The sequence below is a fragment of the Schistocerca gregaria genome, chromosome 7 (assembly GCF_023897955.1).
Source record: "Schistocerca gregaria isolate iqSchGreg1 chromosome 7, iqSchGreg1.2, whole genome shotgun sequence".
Taxonomy (NCBI): Eukaryota; Metazoa; Arthropoda; class Insecta; order Orthoptera; family Acrididae; genus Schistocerca; species Schistocerca gregaria.
In genome coordinates, this window is record NC_064926.1 from 183,719,050 (window position 1) to 183,735,192 (window position 16,143).

At 39.2% G+C, this 16,143-nt stretch overlaps 1 protein-coding gene across 4 annotated transcripts in view; it reads right to left on the reverse strand.

Moving 5' to 3' along the window:
* The window catches only part of LOC126281188 (putative mediator of RNA polymerase II transcription subunit 26), a 244,464-nt gene that overhangs the window by 182,780 nt on the left and 45,541 nt on the right, over nucleotides 1-16,143 (reverse strand). For all 4 annotated transcript variants that reach the window (XR_007551226.1, XM_049979891.1, XM_049979888.1 and 1 more), the window contains one exon: nucleotides 8,866-9,176. Coding sequence is in view for 3 of the 4 variants with exons in the window: in XM_049979891.1 (XP_049835848.1) it covers nucleotides 8,866-9,176 (311 nt within the window). In the remaining variant the exon portion in view is untranslated. The remainder of the gene's footprint in view (nucleotides 1-8,865; nucleotides 9,177-16,143) is intronic.

Genomic DNA, 16,143 nt, shown 5'->3' on the forward strand with positions numbered 1-16,143 from the left:
TTACTAGGGTTTCTTCTCGTTCCATTCACATATGGAATGTGGGAAGAATGACTGATTGAATGAATATTATTCTAATATTGTCCTCGCGATCCCTATGTGAGGAAGGGGTTGTAGTATATTCCTGGAGTCATCATTTTCAGCCAGTTATTGAAACTTCGTTAGTAGGTTTTCTTGGTATAGTTTATGTCCATCTTCAAGAGTCTGGAGTTCAATTTTTTCAACATCAGTGTGACACTTTCCCATGGATCAAACAAATCTTTGAGCATTAGTGCTGCCCTTCTCTGTATTAGTTCAATATCCCATTAAACCTATTTCGTACGGATACCACACGCTTTAGCAATAATGTACGATGGGTCACATGAGTGAGTTGTAAGCAGTCACCTTTAGACTGATTGCAGATCCCCAGTATTCTACCAATAAACTAAAGTCTACCACCCGCTTTACCCAGAGGATGGGGCGTGAGTCATGCTTGGGTAGCTCTGTTGGTAGAGCACTTGCCCGCAAAAGGAAAAGGTGATGAGCTCGAGTCTTCGTCCAGCACACAGTTTTAATCTGCCAGGAAGTTTCATGTTGGATATTGATTACCTTGAAGGAAATATTAATATTCCAGAATGAGATTTTCACTCTGCAGCGGAGTGTGCGCTGATATGAAACTTCCTGGCAGATTAAAACTGTGTGCCCGACCGAGACTCGAACTCGGGACCTTTGCCTATCGCGGGCAAGTGCTCTACCAACTGAGCTACCGAAGCACGACTCACGCCCGGTACTCACAGCTTTACTTCTGCCAGTACCTCGTCTCCTACCTTCCAAACTTTACAGAAGCTCTCCTGCGAACCTTGCAGAACTAACACTCCTGAAAGAAAGGATATTGCGGAGACATGGCTTAGCCATAGCCTAGGGGATGTTTCCAGAATGAGATTTTCACTCTGCAGCGGAGTGTGTGCTGATATGAAACTTCCTGGCAGATTAAAACTGTGTGCCCGACCGAGACTCGAACTCGGGAGCTTTGCCTTTCGCGGGCAAGAGCACTTGCCTGCGAAAGGCAAAGGTCCCGAGTTCGAGTCTCGGTCGGGCACACAGTTTTAATCTGCCAGGAAGTTTCAATATTAATATTAATCTCAGACTTTTAGCGGATCATGCCGTAGCTACAATGAAGTGCTGTCTGGAAGAAGCAGCATAAATATTCAGTATAATGTAATTGAACTGATAAAAAATCTACTCACCAACTGGCAACAGGAGAACACACATATGAAAAAGCAGTTTTACATATGCAAGCTTTCAGATCCAGTGGCTCCGAAAGCTTCCATACATGAAACCTTTTTTTACATGTGTGCTCCCTTGCTGCTGCTTGATGAGTAGATTTTTTCTCTCCAATTATCTTGTATTGTCAAAAATTGATTATTTTCGTTGTTGCATAAATATTCAGTCATATCTTGATGAGATTTCAAAGTGGCAAAAAGATTGGCAACATGCTTAAATATTCAAGAACGTAAAATTTTGCATTTCACAAAACGAAAAAACTAGTATCCTTTGACTTTAATATTAATGAGTAACGGTTGAAATTGACAACTCGTAAAAGTTCCTGGATGTAACAGTAGGCATGTGAAATTGATGTCAAAGATATTGGATGGTAGTTTTGTGGATCACTTCCACTGCCCTTCTAGTAGAGGTGTGTTACTTGTGCTTTCTTCCAACTACTGGATGCAGTTTTATGTTAGAGGGAACTACAATAGATTATGGTTAGAAGACGGATTAACTCAGCTGCATATTCAATATAGAATCAGACAGAATTCCATCAGGCGCTTGAGCTTTGTTCAATTTTAAAGATTTCAGCTGTTTCTCAAACCAATAACACTAATACTGATTTCACTCATCTGGAATGATCACATAGGCTTAGTTGTGGGTAAAGTGGGTGGTAGATTTTAGTAGTTTATTGGTTGAATACTGGGGAAGTGCAATCAGTCTAAAGTTAACTGCTTACAACTCACTCGCGACCCATCGTACATTATTGCTAAAACGTGTGGTACCTGTACGAAATAGGTCTAATGGGATATTAAACTAATACAGAGAAGGGCAGCACTGATGGTCAAACATTTGTTTGATCCATGGGAAAGTGTCACACTCTGTTAGTAGAGCACTTGCCCGCAAAAGTCAAAGGTCCTGAGTTCGAGTCTCGGTCCAGCACACAGTTTTAATCTGCCAGGAAGTTTCATATCAGTGCACACTCCGCTGCACAGTGAAAATCTCATTCTGAATATCCAACATGAACAACAAGGGTCCCAAAACACTTCCCCGGGGCACACCTTTAAGTTACTTCTACATCTGACAATGACTCACCGTCCAAGATAACATGCTGTGTCCTTCCTATCAAATTTAATTTGATACTCCATATGTTTGTACTTTTAACAATAAACGCAGGTGTGGTACTGTATTAAACACGTTTTGAAAATCAAGAAGTACTTCATCTGCTTGACTGTGTTGATCCAAAGCTTTCAGTACGTCGTGTGAGGAAAGTATGAGTCGAGTTTCACAGAATCGATGTTTCCAGAATCCATGCTGGTTGGCATGGTGGAGGTCATTCTATTTAAGATACCTCATTATGTTTGAGCTCAGAATATGTTCTAAGATTCTATAACAAATCAGTGTCAAAATAATGGATGGTAGTTTGGTGGATCACTTCTACTACCCTTCTTGTAGACATGTGTTACCTGTCCTTTCTTCCAACTAATGGGCACAGTTTTTTGTTCAAGGGAACTACAATAGATTACAGTTAAAAGATGGGTTAACTCAACCACAAATTCAATATAGAAACTGATAGAGATTCCATCGGACCATGGAGCTTTATTCAATTTTAAAGATTTGAGCTGTTTTTCAATATCAACGACATTGATGCCGATTCCATTCAACTTTTCAGTTGTACGAAAATTAAATTGGGGCAGATCTCCTAGGTCTTTCTTTGTAAAGGAACATTTGAAAACTTAGCTAAGCATTTCTGCTTCTGCTTTGCTACCCTCAATTTCAGTTCCTGTCTCATTTGCCAGGGATTAGAAACCAACTTTGGTGCCATTAACAACCTTTGCACACAACCAGAATTCCTTTGGGTTTTGTGAAAGATAATTTTACAATATTCTGCTATCGTAGTCACTGAAGGCTTCACGACTGCCTACTTGATAGACAAAAGCCTTTCATTCAGCATCTCTATCTACAGTCCTGTGCTTTTGTAATAAGTTTCATTATAGTGACTGTATATCATGCAGCATCCCTCCCATTATAAAATGTTCTACGGGGTACATATCTATCCATTGTATGGTAAACTGTACTTTTAAACTTGAGCCATAGTCCCTCTACATGCTCCATTATAGGTCTGGCATAACAATTCCAGTAAGACCATGCCTAGTAAAACAAATCAACCTTGAGGATTTAGGACAACTTTCTGGAACTTTACTTACAGTACATCACACACCCTGATAAACTATGAAGAATGAACTTCAACAGAGCACAGGTGCATAGGTCAGTAATAGAATGATTAATCAACAGATGGTAGAACTCAAGTATTCATGGTTATGTTGATATTCATGATTTACTTATTACAAGATGAATGAGTGAGATTACTACTTTGAGTCAAACAACAAACAATGCTGTCAGTTCTAAAATGGATAGCATGGGTGACCTTGCCTTATACTGCAGATTTGGATTAGGCCGATAAGTTACAGAATGTGCTCACTGATGAATTGTAATGCTGTTTTGGCATTCAATGGTAGTGGACACAGTAAAAAGAAAAATCTAAGGACAACTATAAAATGAGGACTTTATTCTCCAAGGAAACTCAATACACTCTCTGCCCGTACACAGTGTCTTTGACCATATAATCAGCTATGAAGATTGTTATGTGCTAAAACTTAAATTGTCTCAACGTAATTTAGTAACAGGCCATACAGTAATGCCAAAAGAGAGTCAGGCAGATTGTTCTCGATGCAATGGAGCTGTTAATGCAGAGCGGCAATTATTGAACTATATAGAAGGGAGGGAGAAAAAGAAAAAATGTCAACCAGTTACAAACTACAGCAGCATGCACACACTTCATTCAACATGTAAATGTCACTACAGATATTTGGATTTATGTTATGACATGTTCAACGTGCTTGCCATCGACAATGATGTGGCGCAGATGAATAGCGAAATTCTGCGTGTCCCACTGAAGTGTCGGAACATTGATGCTGTCAATGAGCACCTAAACAGCTGTTTTCAGGGTTTTAGGGTTTTTGCTGTACAAGGAGTCGCACATGTTCTGGGTATCCCAGACCCAGAATGCAGTCCCTGAGGTGCTCCTCAAGCTCCATCTTGCACTAACCACATCTTGTCGAAATCAAGGTCACTTTGGATCTTGTGGATGAAATCATCTTCCAAAACCTTCATGTACCATTTGGTAGTCACCGTGCCACCGACTATTCCATGACTGGACACTGCACAACACACAGACACCCATTGAGGGTGGAGAGACTTCTCAATCATGAAATGTGGCTTCTCAATCCTCCAAATACGCCAATTTTGCTTACTGACAAACCATCCACAAGAAAGTCGGCTTCGTCGCTAAACCAAACCATATTCACATCAAAGTCCTGTTCGTCAATTCTGTGGACAATAATGTTGGTGAAACAACCGCTGTTTCATGGCCCTGGGCCTTAATGGCTGATGGGTTTGAATTTTGCATGGGAAGAGATGCAGGTTTCAACAACAATTCGTCAAAATGTCTCCCGGTTTATTCCCACCTATTGTGCAGTTTGTTCAATTTTCTGGGACTGATTTGAAACACAATACATGTCTTCTCAATGTTTTCACGCATTTTCATGCTTTTTTGACTATTGCCAATACTGGTATCATGAACACTGCCCGTTCTCTCAAACTTGCAAATCAAATTCTTGATTTTTAGCACACTTGGATCAGTTGTCTTCGGCTTGAACTCTGTCGCGAACTTCTTTTGTGTCACAGTTGGGCAGTTATTGCTCGCACAGTAGGCTTTCACACGCACTACACACTCAGGTACGCGGTAATGTGACATTTTCACATACAAAAGGCCGACAACAGCAAGGCGCACGTGCATGCACATACTAATTCCCATCATGTCCTATGGCCAACCATGCGGTTTGAACATCCTAACACAAACCATTCAGAAGTTATGACGACTTTATTTCATTTAGTTCAATAATTGTCACCCTGACTCATAAACTCAAAACTGTTAAAAACCAATGCTATGTACTGAGGACTTACTGTCATTATGAGCTGTGCTATATGATTTATCTGTTTACAGTGTGGAACAAATTTACCAGCTATGAAGTTATAATCTGGGACTACAGTACATAGTCTTAAAACATTTGTTCCTCTCTCATTGCAGGAGAAATAGCCTACATATTACATATATGGTAAAAACATGTCAATTTACTTCGTTTCTTACTGTTAGCAAATTATGTACCAATAAGCAAATAAAGAGGAACCTGTTAACATTGAATATATATTTAAGTGTTAGGAAGTCTTTTCTGAAGCTATTTGTCTGGACTGTAGCCATGTATGGTAGTGAAACATGGACAATAAACAATTTAGATAAAATGAGAACAGAAGCTTTTGAAATGTGGTGCTACAGAAGAATGCTTAAGGTTAGATGGGTTGATCATGTAACTAATGAGGAAGTGCTGAACAGAATTGGGGAGACAAGAAAATTGTTTCACAACTTGATGAAAAGGAGGTATCGAGAACAGATTCTGAGACCTCATGGGATCACCAATTTAGTATTAGAGGGAAGTGTGGGAGCGGGGATAAAAATCGTCAAGGGAGACCAAGAGATGAATACAATAAGCAGATTCAGAAAGATGTAGATTGCAGTAGTTATTCGGAGATGAAGAGGCTCACACAGGATGTATAGCATGAAAAAATGCACCAAATCAGTCTTCTGACTGAAGACAACTATTAAAACAACAAGTAACAACAACATGCAAATGAATATTAAATGAAATGAAACAATTAGCGTATGAGACTGCATTCACTGATGGCAGGAAGTTTGGAAATTTGACATAAACACAAAAAGACTTGAGTTCTCAGAATGAATGGTTTCTTCTACACAAACCAAGAGGAAAGAACAAAAAATATGTAAAAATTTGACATGTTATGTGCTGAGAAACTATCACTGAATGAAACAACACAAAGGAGTGAACAGAAGTTGTCACCTTTCTATACATTCCACATCTTGTTTTCAGTTGATACTCTGACTTGGATAAGCCCTTTCTTCGGAGTTTTTGTCATATTTTCGTTTCTATTTTTCTCACAAATTAAAGAAAAATTATGTTAAGCAGGGTGTATACATGGACAAGGAAAAAAATTCCCGGATTTCCTGGTTGAAAATACACTTTCTCCCTAGTGAGAATACACTTTTTCTGTGTTAAGTGATTGTATACTTTTCCTCAGCACTGTAAAACTTATCAGTCCTTAGAATGTTTATGGTTTTCTAAACAGATGTAGAATTTGCCGGCACTTTAGAAAATGTAACCCAGGGGGGAAAAAACACGTTTTGGAAAGATCTTTGATGTGCAGTAACATGTACCCTGCAGGTTTTCGTGTTACAGAGGTACAAATTCGAATTCCACCAAACACTGCATGTTACTTTCCGAAGCAATGAAATCGAGACTGCAACGCACTGTTGTACGCCAGTAATAGCACGTCACGTGATCTCGCCAGGTGATGACAGCATAGGACAGGTGAACTAGTCAACCAATAGCAAGATCACTCTTAAGCAGTGCGAACACACAAAAAAGAAAAGTTAATGGTTTAAATTAATATACATAGTGTTGCTACAAGAAAAACAAAGCTTTCACAAATAATATTGGTCTCTAAGATTAATAATCTGCAAGAGAAGCTAAGCTTCCACATATAATGCTGATCTTTTTGCCCATGTTACACTTTAAGATACAGCACACAAATGTGTCAGTAAAATGTTTAATAATGAGGTAAATGTCTTATCTTCTGGGCTCAAAATTCTTCTACATGGTCGTCCTCAAAGAGTTGATTTTTAAATGAGAGTCAAACGCTCTGTGATTTAAGAAATTCATTGAACATTGTCACACATAGTTCATCTTGCGTGAAAGGAAATTTACTTTGAAAGTTACACTTTTCAAACCACCATTCGCAATATTTTCCCGTGACCTGTTAGAAATTGGTTCGTTTCAGCAATTGCCAGAGAGCGCCAGATAACAGGCGTCACTGCGCCTGTGCAGCTACGATGACGCAGGAAGCCTGCATGTTCCTATGTGTAAAACATTAAAAGATCTTGCATTATGTCATAAAAGAAACAAGACATCAAATGATACTTCAAGAGCAATGGGATTTCATGAACCATACTAAAATGCATAATTTGGCTTAAAGTGCACAACTGTATGTCCAGATTCGGATGTAAATTTTCTTGAGTACCAGTACTGTCACGTTTGGTTAAATATTATGGCATAAAGCCATATGAGCTATAAGGTAGAAAACGTGCACTTGAAATGCAGGGAACAGTTGAAACTGGCCAACAGTGTGAAATTAAACACTGTTTCAAATAAATTGACTGCCTCAGTGCAAAAGATTAATAAAAGCCAAATCTCGTTAGCAAACCGATAAAAATAACTTCATTGTTGCCGGCTGGCCTAGCGGTTCAAGGCGCTTCAGTCTGGAAGCGCGTGACCGCTACGGTCGCAGGTTCGAATCCTGCCTCAGGCATGGATGTGTGTGATGTCCTTAGGTTAGTTAGGTTTAAGTAGTTCTAAGTTCTAGGATACTGATGACCTCAGATGTTGAGTCCCATAGCGCTCAGAGCAAATGAACTTCATTGTTCTGCAAGGCGATTAATGCTTGACTGTCAGAAAGGTGGAAATAAAACCCGAAACTAAACAACATTATTTTAGCTTCCGTAATTATGCGAATGTATTTTAATTCATTTGGTTGCTCCTGGCCACAGAAATCCGTTTTGTTTTCATTTAATGTGAGAGCAATAAACGAAGATGAAACAACAAACTCACTAAACATAAACACAGGTCACGTGGAGACTACCCACCTCCCCACTACAACTCAGACTGCTAAGTGCATCCTCCCCAGTTCTACGATATTTCCGAACCAGAGCAATTTAGATAGTGGCTCCCAGCCACACATCTGTAGCCAGAAGCAGGAGAAGGTACTACTCATACGCGACTATACTGAGCATGCGCAAGAGCTATTCAAATGAAACTAATGTAAACAGCTGTCACGTCAGGCTCATTGGAGGCAATTTGTTGTTAGGAAGCACTGCATATTCTTCCTAAAGCCTTTGACACACTTTGGTTGGCAGACGCTTGTATGAGCACTGTGTTTTGTTGTTGTATATGGCGCATTTACTTTGCGACTTCAGTTTTATTACAATTTTTTTTTTTTTTTTCCCGTTCATGTTTTGTTGTTGAAGTATTATTCTGCAGAGACGGGATACAGTAATATCCTTCGTTAGAGTATTAATTCTTACCAGTCAAAATCACAAAAATTTAACTGGTAACTAAAACAATGAAAAATTCCCGGAATTCTAAAAATAACCGGGTTTTTCCCGGATGAAAAAATTCCTGGGTTTTTCCCGGATCTACCGGGTTGTATACACCCTGGTTAAGTCATAAACAATTTTTCTATGTTGTTACTCAATCTGCAATAATTTCAAGGCCTAGTGACACAGTAAATACAATCCACACACACACACACACACACACACACACAAACACACATACACCACAAAAGTAACATTCCTGCAACATTAATCTCATGCAAATTTGCAGCTATGTACGATGCACACCCATCTACAACTACCAAACATAATCAACGTACCTGCACGATGCTCCATTCCGTTCTCCAACAACATAGTTCCTATCAACATACAACTCTCCAATATATTCCGAGTTCGACAAACGCTGCAACACCGAGAGTTTTATATAGTAGATTTTCCCATGGGCATGTTCTGTTTCAAGTATATATTCCTCCACAAGTTGGGGTGTCACATCAGAGGTCTCCCGCGGTCTATCGTAGCTCTTTGCATAACGAAGTACATCAACTCCACCTTCAGGCATTTTGATTTCTGGTGGATCCTCTTCAAGAGAAACAGGGGCAGCAACAGGAGGTGGGAGATTACCATCACAAACCTGCAAAATTAAAACAGAAAGTTAACGGCTATAGTTCAATAAGACTTCAAGGATCAAAAATAGTAACTATTTTCTCATTTAATATACACAATGAAATTCAATGGATGCAATGATCTTCAGTAGTAAATAAACATTAATTTTGTAAAAACTAAATTCCCACAGGAAGAAAAAAACTAGGAGTTTCTCGTCAATATCCAAGCTATTAGAATTGACAGAGAAGAGGGGCATGGCGAGGAGGTCGGAGGGGTGGGGGCGCACACACTCAGTTGGACAAGGGCATTGCATTTTATCTGCAATCAAGCATTGTGTAAGATACCCTGTAAGTAATTCCACGAACTGCCTTAGAACCACCAACAGCTTCTAATGTTGTAAAATAGTGTTCGAAACATTCGTGATGAAATGCTTAGAGATGTTTCTACACATAATCCAGGAGTGTGCAATGATCATAGGCCCTACTATATATCAATGAACAATTTTCAACTCATATATGTTAAAACAAACCCTGTTACAGTGATGATACATACTGCACATTATTTCCTATTAACTTAAAGGACAGTAGACTAATAAAATACTGTAATATCTTATCTGTTTATGCATACATGTGTGCCAACTTGCTCTGCAGATTAAAAAGGACAAAGGTTTGAAACCTCATAATTTTTCATGTGTATCTGCCACTCATCACATCATCTTAGGTGTTCGTAGTGGACTGTCCATCCAATTCAACAAGTAGCATCAAATGCTGTTCCCAGCTCATAGAATAATGGATCATTTTTAAGTTGTAGAATAACGAAAAGAAAACTGTTGGTTGACTCACTGCAGGCATTGTTATTACTGGAAAATCAATCTGTGAGGTACAAATTCATGAAGAGTCTTTCTTTGGGTGTCATGACTTGTATATCTATGAATACTTTGGGAATTCAAATCTTTTGTCACTGACAAAGAGCTAGAATACTGAAATTAATAAATACAATCATAAAAAGGTATATATATTAGTTTGGAAAGCCCCAAACCAGAGCCGGTGTTATACTGGATAAGGCAGAATAGTATACACCAAATCAAATTACTGTATCAGTTTTTAAATGTGGGGCTATTCCTAAGGTACATACTGCACTGGTCTGATAATACTGCATATAAGTCACAGCCCAAAAAGTCCGCCGAAGAAAATAAGCCACACACTGCTTGCGAGGAAAAAAAATTGGCCAGATACAAGCAGGATTCGAGCACTGAGGGTTAATTATGTATACAGATAGTTCATCCATTCAGAGGATCGAGAATGTGGACAAATTCTGGCTGCTATCAACATTGACAGTGGCAAGATGTCTGTCCCAGGGATTCCAAGACTTATGAGAATGTTTTAATTTCAAGTATGATGTCAGATGACAAATGAGAGAGGAAATATTCTTTTTGTGAGTAACAAATAAGCATTAACAATTTTCCAATATTTTTTTCTTTACTTGAACTGAGAAACCTTGCTTTTTGCAAAGACCAACAAGGTGTCCCTTACAGGCTTTGATGAGTCAGTTCGCAAGTACCAAAATATGACATAAATGGCAATATATTTTGGTCGCTTTGATGAACCTTACATTTATTACACTGCCGAGGGACTATAGGACTTTACTATGTGACATAAATTTCAACTTGAAACGTCTACCTGTCCATCATAAAAAGGAGTCTTAAGAGATAGACAGACAGGCAGTCTGATAATAAGTGGATCAATATGTAAGGGTTTTTGGTACATTCCTAGAGTCAACATTTAAAGTTGGTTATCGAAAATTTGATAGAAGCCTTTCTCAAGAGAGTTTCAGTCTATCTTTCAAAATCTGCAGTTCCTCTCAAAGACAATCTCCCATGGGAGAAACAAAACTGTGACCATTCGACCTGCCCTTCTCTGTATATGTTCAACATCCCCTGCTAGTCCTATCTGGTACAGGTCCCACACACTTGAGTATTACCCTAGGATGTGTCACACGAGTGATTTTTAAGCAATCATCTACTGGGCTGATTGCACTTCCCCAGTATTCTACCAATAAAGCGAAGTCTACAACCAGTTTTACCCACCAAAGGAAGGAATGTAATTATACCATTTCACAGCCCTACAAAGTGTTACACCCAGGTTTTTGTATGTGTTAGCGGATTCCAATTGTCATCCATTGATATCACAGTCAGGATACCCTGTGAATTGAACAATTTTCCATTCCCGAAAATTTAGAGAAAGTGGCCAATCTTTGCACCCATTGAAATCTTATCAAGATCCTGACTGAATATTTATTCAGCTTCTTTCAGACAGTAGTTAATTATAGATAACTACGTCATCTGCAAAAAATCTGAGGTTAATATTACTATTGTCTGCAAGGTCATAATATAGAGCATGAAGAACAAGGTGTCAACACACTTCCCTGGGGCACACCCAAAGTTACTTCTTCATCTGATGATGACACTCTGACCACAATATACTGTGCACTTCCTACTAAGAAACCCTCAATACAGCCTGAAACTTCCCTTGATACCACAAGTGATCAAACTTTTGTCAATAGGCATAGGTGTGATCCTGAGTAATTAAATGCTTTTCAGAAATCTAGAAATACTACATCTACTTGACTACCTTGATCCAAAGCTTTCAGCATGTCACATGAGAAAAGTGAGAGTTGGGTTTCACATGATCGACATTTTTGGAATACATGTTGTTGGCACTGAGGAGGTCATTCTGTTTGAGAAACTTCATTATGCTTGAGCTCAGAAAATGTTCTAAGATTCTGCAACAAATGGGTGTCAAGGGTGTTGGATGGATCATTTCTGCTACTCTTCTTGTAGAAAGGTGTGACCTGTGCTTTTCTCCAATTAATGGACACAGTTTTTCATTCAGGGGATGTATATTTACAGTGGTACGAGACCTAAATTTGGGCAATACTCATGAGCCTTCCTTTGTAGAGGAACATTTGAAAATAGAGTTAAGCATTTCTGTTTATGCCTTGCTATCGTCAATTTCAGTTCCCGTTTCATTCGCGAGTGACTGGACACTAACTTCTGCGCCACTAACAGCCTTTACATGACCAGAATTTCTTTCGACTGAAGGCTTCACACATTGCTCTTGACTACCAAACACATCTCATTCAGCATATCTACCTATAGCCCTGTGCTTTGTTTTATACCTATTAAGCAATCTCTGTTCCATAGAAGTTTCTTTACTGTGACTGTATACCAAGGAGGATGATCTCTTAAATTATCAGCTGTCCTACTTGGTACACATTTATCCAGTATATGGTCAAATATTCTTTTAAATTTGAGCTATAGATCTCCACTTACTCCTGTTCTGAGCTAAACGTTTCGAGTTCCTCTTTGACGTGCAGCACTATTGTTTCTTTGTCTAGCTTGCTGAACAAATAAATCTTTCTGCTTGTTTTAGTTGCCCTTCATGTTTTCACATTCATTGTTGCTGTAACTGTCTCATGTTTCTTGTCTACTGCAACAAATGCACCACCTCCATTTCCTCATTTCCCAAACTTTTAGGTACAAGATTTAATTTTCTCCAAAGACCTCACTACTGTCAAGTTAAAGTTTACCCAGCTTTCTGTTCCTAACATTATGTGAACTCCAGTGTTTTTAGTAGTGCTTTCAACTGTGGCACTTTGCTGTGAATGCTTTGTCAGCTAACTACTTGGATTTTGATACTCTCATCAGTGAAGGGCATTTCTTTGGGTCTTTCACTGATATTTGTGGTTTTCCCACAGCTACTGTTATCTGGTTTGGATGGAGAGTCACATAATCTAAAAAACCTTTGTGAGCACCTCACACACAGTCAGTTACTTGTGCAGCTGTCTCTGATGTGTGAGCACATCTGACCTGCTTAGAGGGGCACTTAAACTCCCAAACCTATGACACACGCACCCAGGAAGTAAAACTAGCTTTTTACAGAATCCTCAGTGTCTCTCATTCAAGTCTTCCACTTAACCCTGTGCTAGTGCAAGGCACCAACAAACACTTGCACTGAATTCTCCTTGTGGCGCACTTAACAATCTTGCGATTTCCAAAGCCTTCACATGGATTATTTCTTGTGAGATAGGCATTTCTTGCACATAGGAAAGAACCTTAGCTTTAACATACTGGCAACTTTTCAGTCCCCTGAATTGTTCTCTTGCTGACACTCCTTTCTTCCAATTTTCTTTTGAAGCAACCCAGTGTCACACATTAGATTCATGCCATGTGAACTTTTTTCCAGCCGCTCTGTTGGCTGTGGTCTTGGCATACGACACAACTGTAAGTTTGAAGCTTGTGTCTTAACTGTGTCAAATTCCTTGACTTGATGATCCTTTTTGCTCAAAATGATCGTTTATATTGGCATAGATCAGGCTTTCATCCCAGTATCCAACCAAAACTGAATTATAAGCACATAAAGTATTATTAGTAGACCTACACAATGTCAATAAGCATCAACATAGTAGGCCTGTTTTGTTGCCACTGTAAATCTGATCAGCTGTTAAGATTATTATCTGTGATTATTTCTTCTAACTCGTCTTTGAATTTTTCTGCCATGTCTTGATTTGGTGAAAGTGTTTCTCCAGTTACATCAAATCTTTGTATGCCACACCAAAATTTAATGTTTCTGAGCCAACAGTCAGAAAAATTGTATTCACTTTCTGCAATACCTAAATCTTGCCCATATTTCTTTCCCTTTTCAATGACCATTGGCCCTGTTACCGGGTTTCTCTCAGACCGTACTGTGCTGAACCATTTGTAAAACATGCTACCTGTTCCAGTTTCGTTTCTGTTTAATGCTTGTCTGGAAGAAACTTTTCAGTTGTTACCGACTGAGAAGCAACTTTCATTATTCATCTTTTGGCACAATAAATGATTGATGACCCAATATTAAATTCATTCATCAAAATATTTCAATTCTCACCTTTCTCCAAGCATTTGATGATTTTCAGTTTCTGGTTGATGATCGGTGTTATGTGCTTACATTTCCCTCTGATCTAGAACTCAAATAATGTTTCCACTTCGAGAACATTGTCACTGTTTAAGTGTCAGTGTCAATAAAACTTCTACGAGTCACTTTGTTATTTATGTTCCCTACTGTAATAAAGATCCTGGTTCACAAGAAAAAAAAACTGGCTAAAACTGCTCACAAACAAAACAATGAATTTATTTATTCATTTAACATATGGATTTACATATGAACAGCAACTAACAATTGTGGGTTACATAATTTTACACAATTTCACAAAAATATATTAATTTCATAATGTATTATTTACAAAATAAGTCTATAAATTAATATCTAATTTGTCAATCTATTCAAGCACTGCCTCTGTCACTTCAAAGAAATCTTCCAAGTTCCCATAGTAGGCTCTTCTGCTACGGCTTGTGTGGATCACCTGGTGTTCATTTCCACAGTCCCATTGAGAAGATGAAGCCCCTCCCCATCGGTAGAGATTTTCAGCACACATGCCGTGGCCTGTATGGATCCGATCAATTGATTTCCAGGCATGTCGTGTTAATTCCATGTTGGCTGGTCTTGGGTCAGGTCTTTGGAGGGTCTGATGTTCCTCATGGGTAATTGAGTTCCACATTTCTGTCCACTTTTTGTTGACACTGAAAGTAGCTGCCTGTGGTAATTCTGCCACTAGAGGAGATGGTTACCTAAATTTTAATCAGTTCATTCAGAGTGCAGGAACATCAGCGTGCATTGGACACTCAGCGAGTTTAAGTAATTTTTTGTATTCTTTGAGGAGGGCGCTCTGCCTTCAGAGGTCTGGTGGCGCAATATTGCTTTGAGGTGGTAACCAGTACAGAGGAGTAGATCTGATGCAGCGTATTATTTTCCTCATTGCTGTGTTTAGCTCTACATCAATTTTTCTCACATGTGTGCTATTAAGCCACACTGGGATACAGTGTCCGGCAGCAGAACAGACCAGCTCTATGGCAGCGCATCACAGTGCCATAGCTCTTGCGCCCCATGAGGTACCACTCAATTTCTGTAGGATGTTATTGCGTGTTCTCAGCTTTGCTGTGGTGTTTTCAGTGTGCTTCCTGTAAGAGAGGGTTCTATCAAGAGACTCCTAGATATTTTGGAGAGTCTTGGTGGTGAAGGACCTGACAATTTAAGGTGACATTCAACTTTGCATTGGCCATTCTGCTGTTAGGGTAAAAGCAGCCGACTTCAGTCTTCATTGGATTTGGTATCAAGTCTCCACTTTTTGAAGTATTCATCTATTGTGCTTAGATCTGCAGATAGGATCTCCTCAACAGCTTCAAGAGTTTTCTGTTAGGTGGCCAAGGCTAGATTGTCTGCATAGATGAACTTCCTTGTTTCAAGGAGGTCAGGAGCATACAAGTTGAACAGGATTGGTGCCAAAACTGAACCCTGAGGAAGACCATAATCAAGTTTCTTCTGTCTGCTTAGTTGGTTGCCAAGGACTATTTGGTAGCATCTCTCAGATAGCATGTTGTTTATGAGCCTGGTTGTGGTTTGGCAGTTTGGCGAGTTTGTACAGAGACCTTCTCTCGACAGTGTATTGTAGGCAGCTGTAAGATCAATAAAAGCCACTGCTGTTTTAAGGCAAGATTGGAATCCATCTTTTATGTGTGTAGTTAGGCTGAGCACTTGGTCTGCACAGCTTCTGTTAGATCTGAATCCTGCCTGTTCAATGGGAATAACTTCAAGGATCTTTGGACCAATTCAGTTGAGGATGACTCTTTCCAAAAGTTTCTAGGAGCAGCTCAGGAGGCTGCCTGGGCAATAGCTAGCAGGTTTGTTTGCTGGTTTACCTGACTTCAGCATTGCTATAATTTTTGTTCTTTTGAATGCTTTTGGAATGTTCCCTGATAGCATAATATTGGTGAAGAAACTTGCAAGCCATCTAAGAGTCCTGTTTCAACAATTGATGAGGAACACTGGGTGTATCCCATCAAATTCTGGAGCTTTGCCTTTTTTCATTTCTTGGATTGCTGCAGTGATCTCATCTACAAT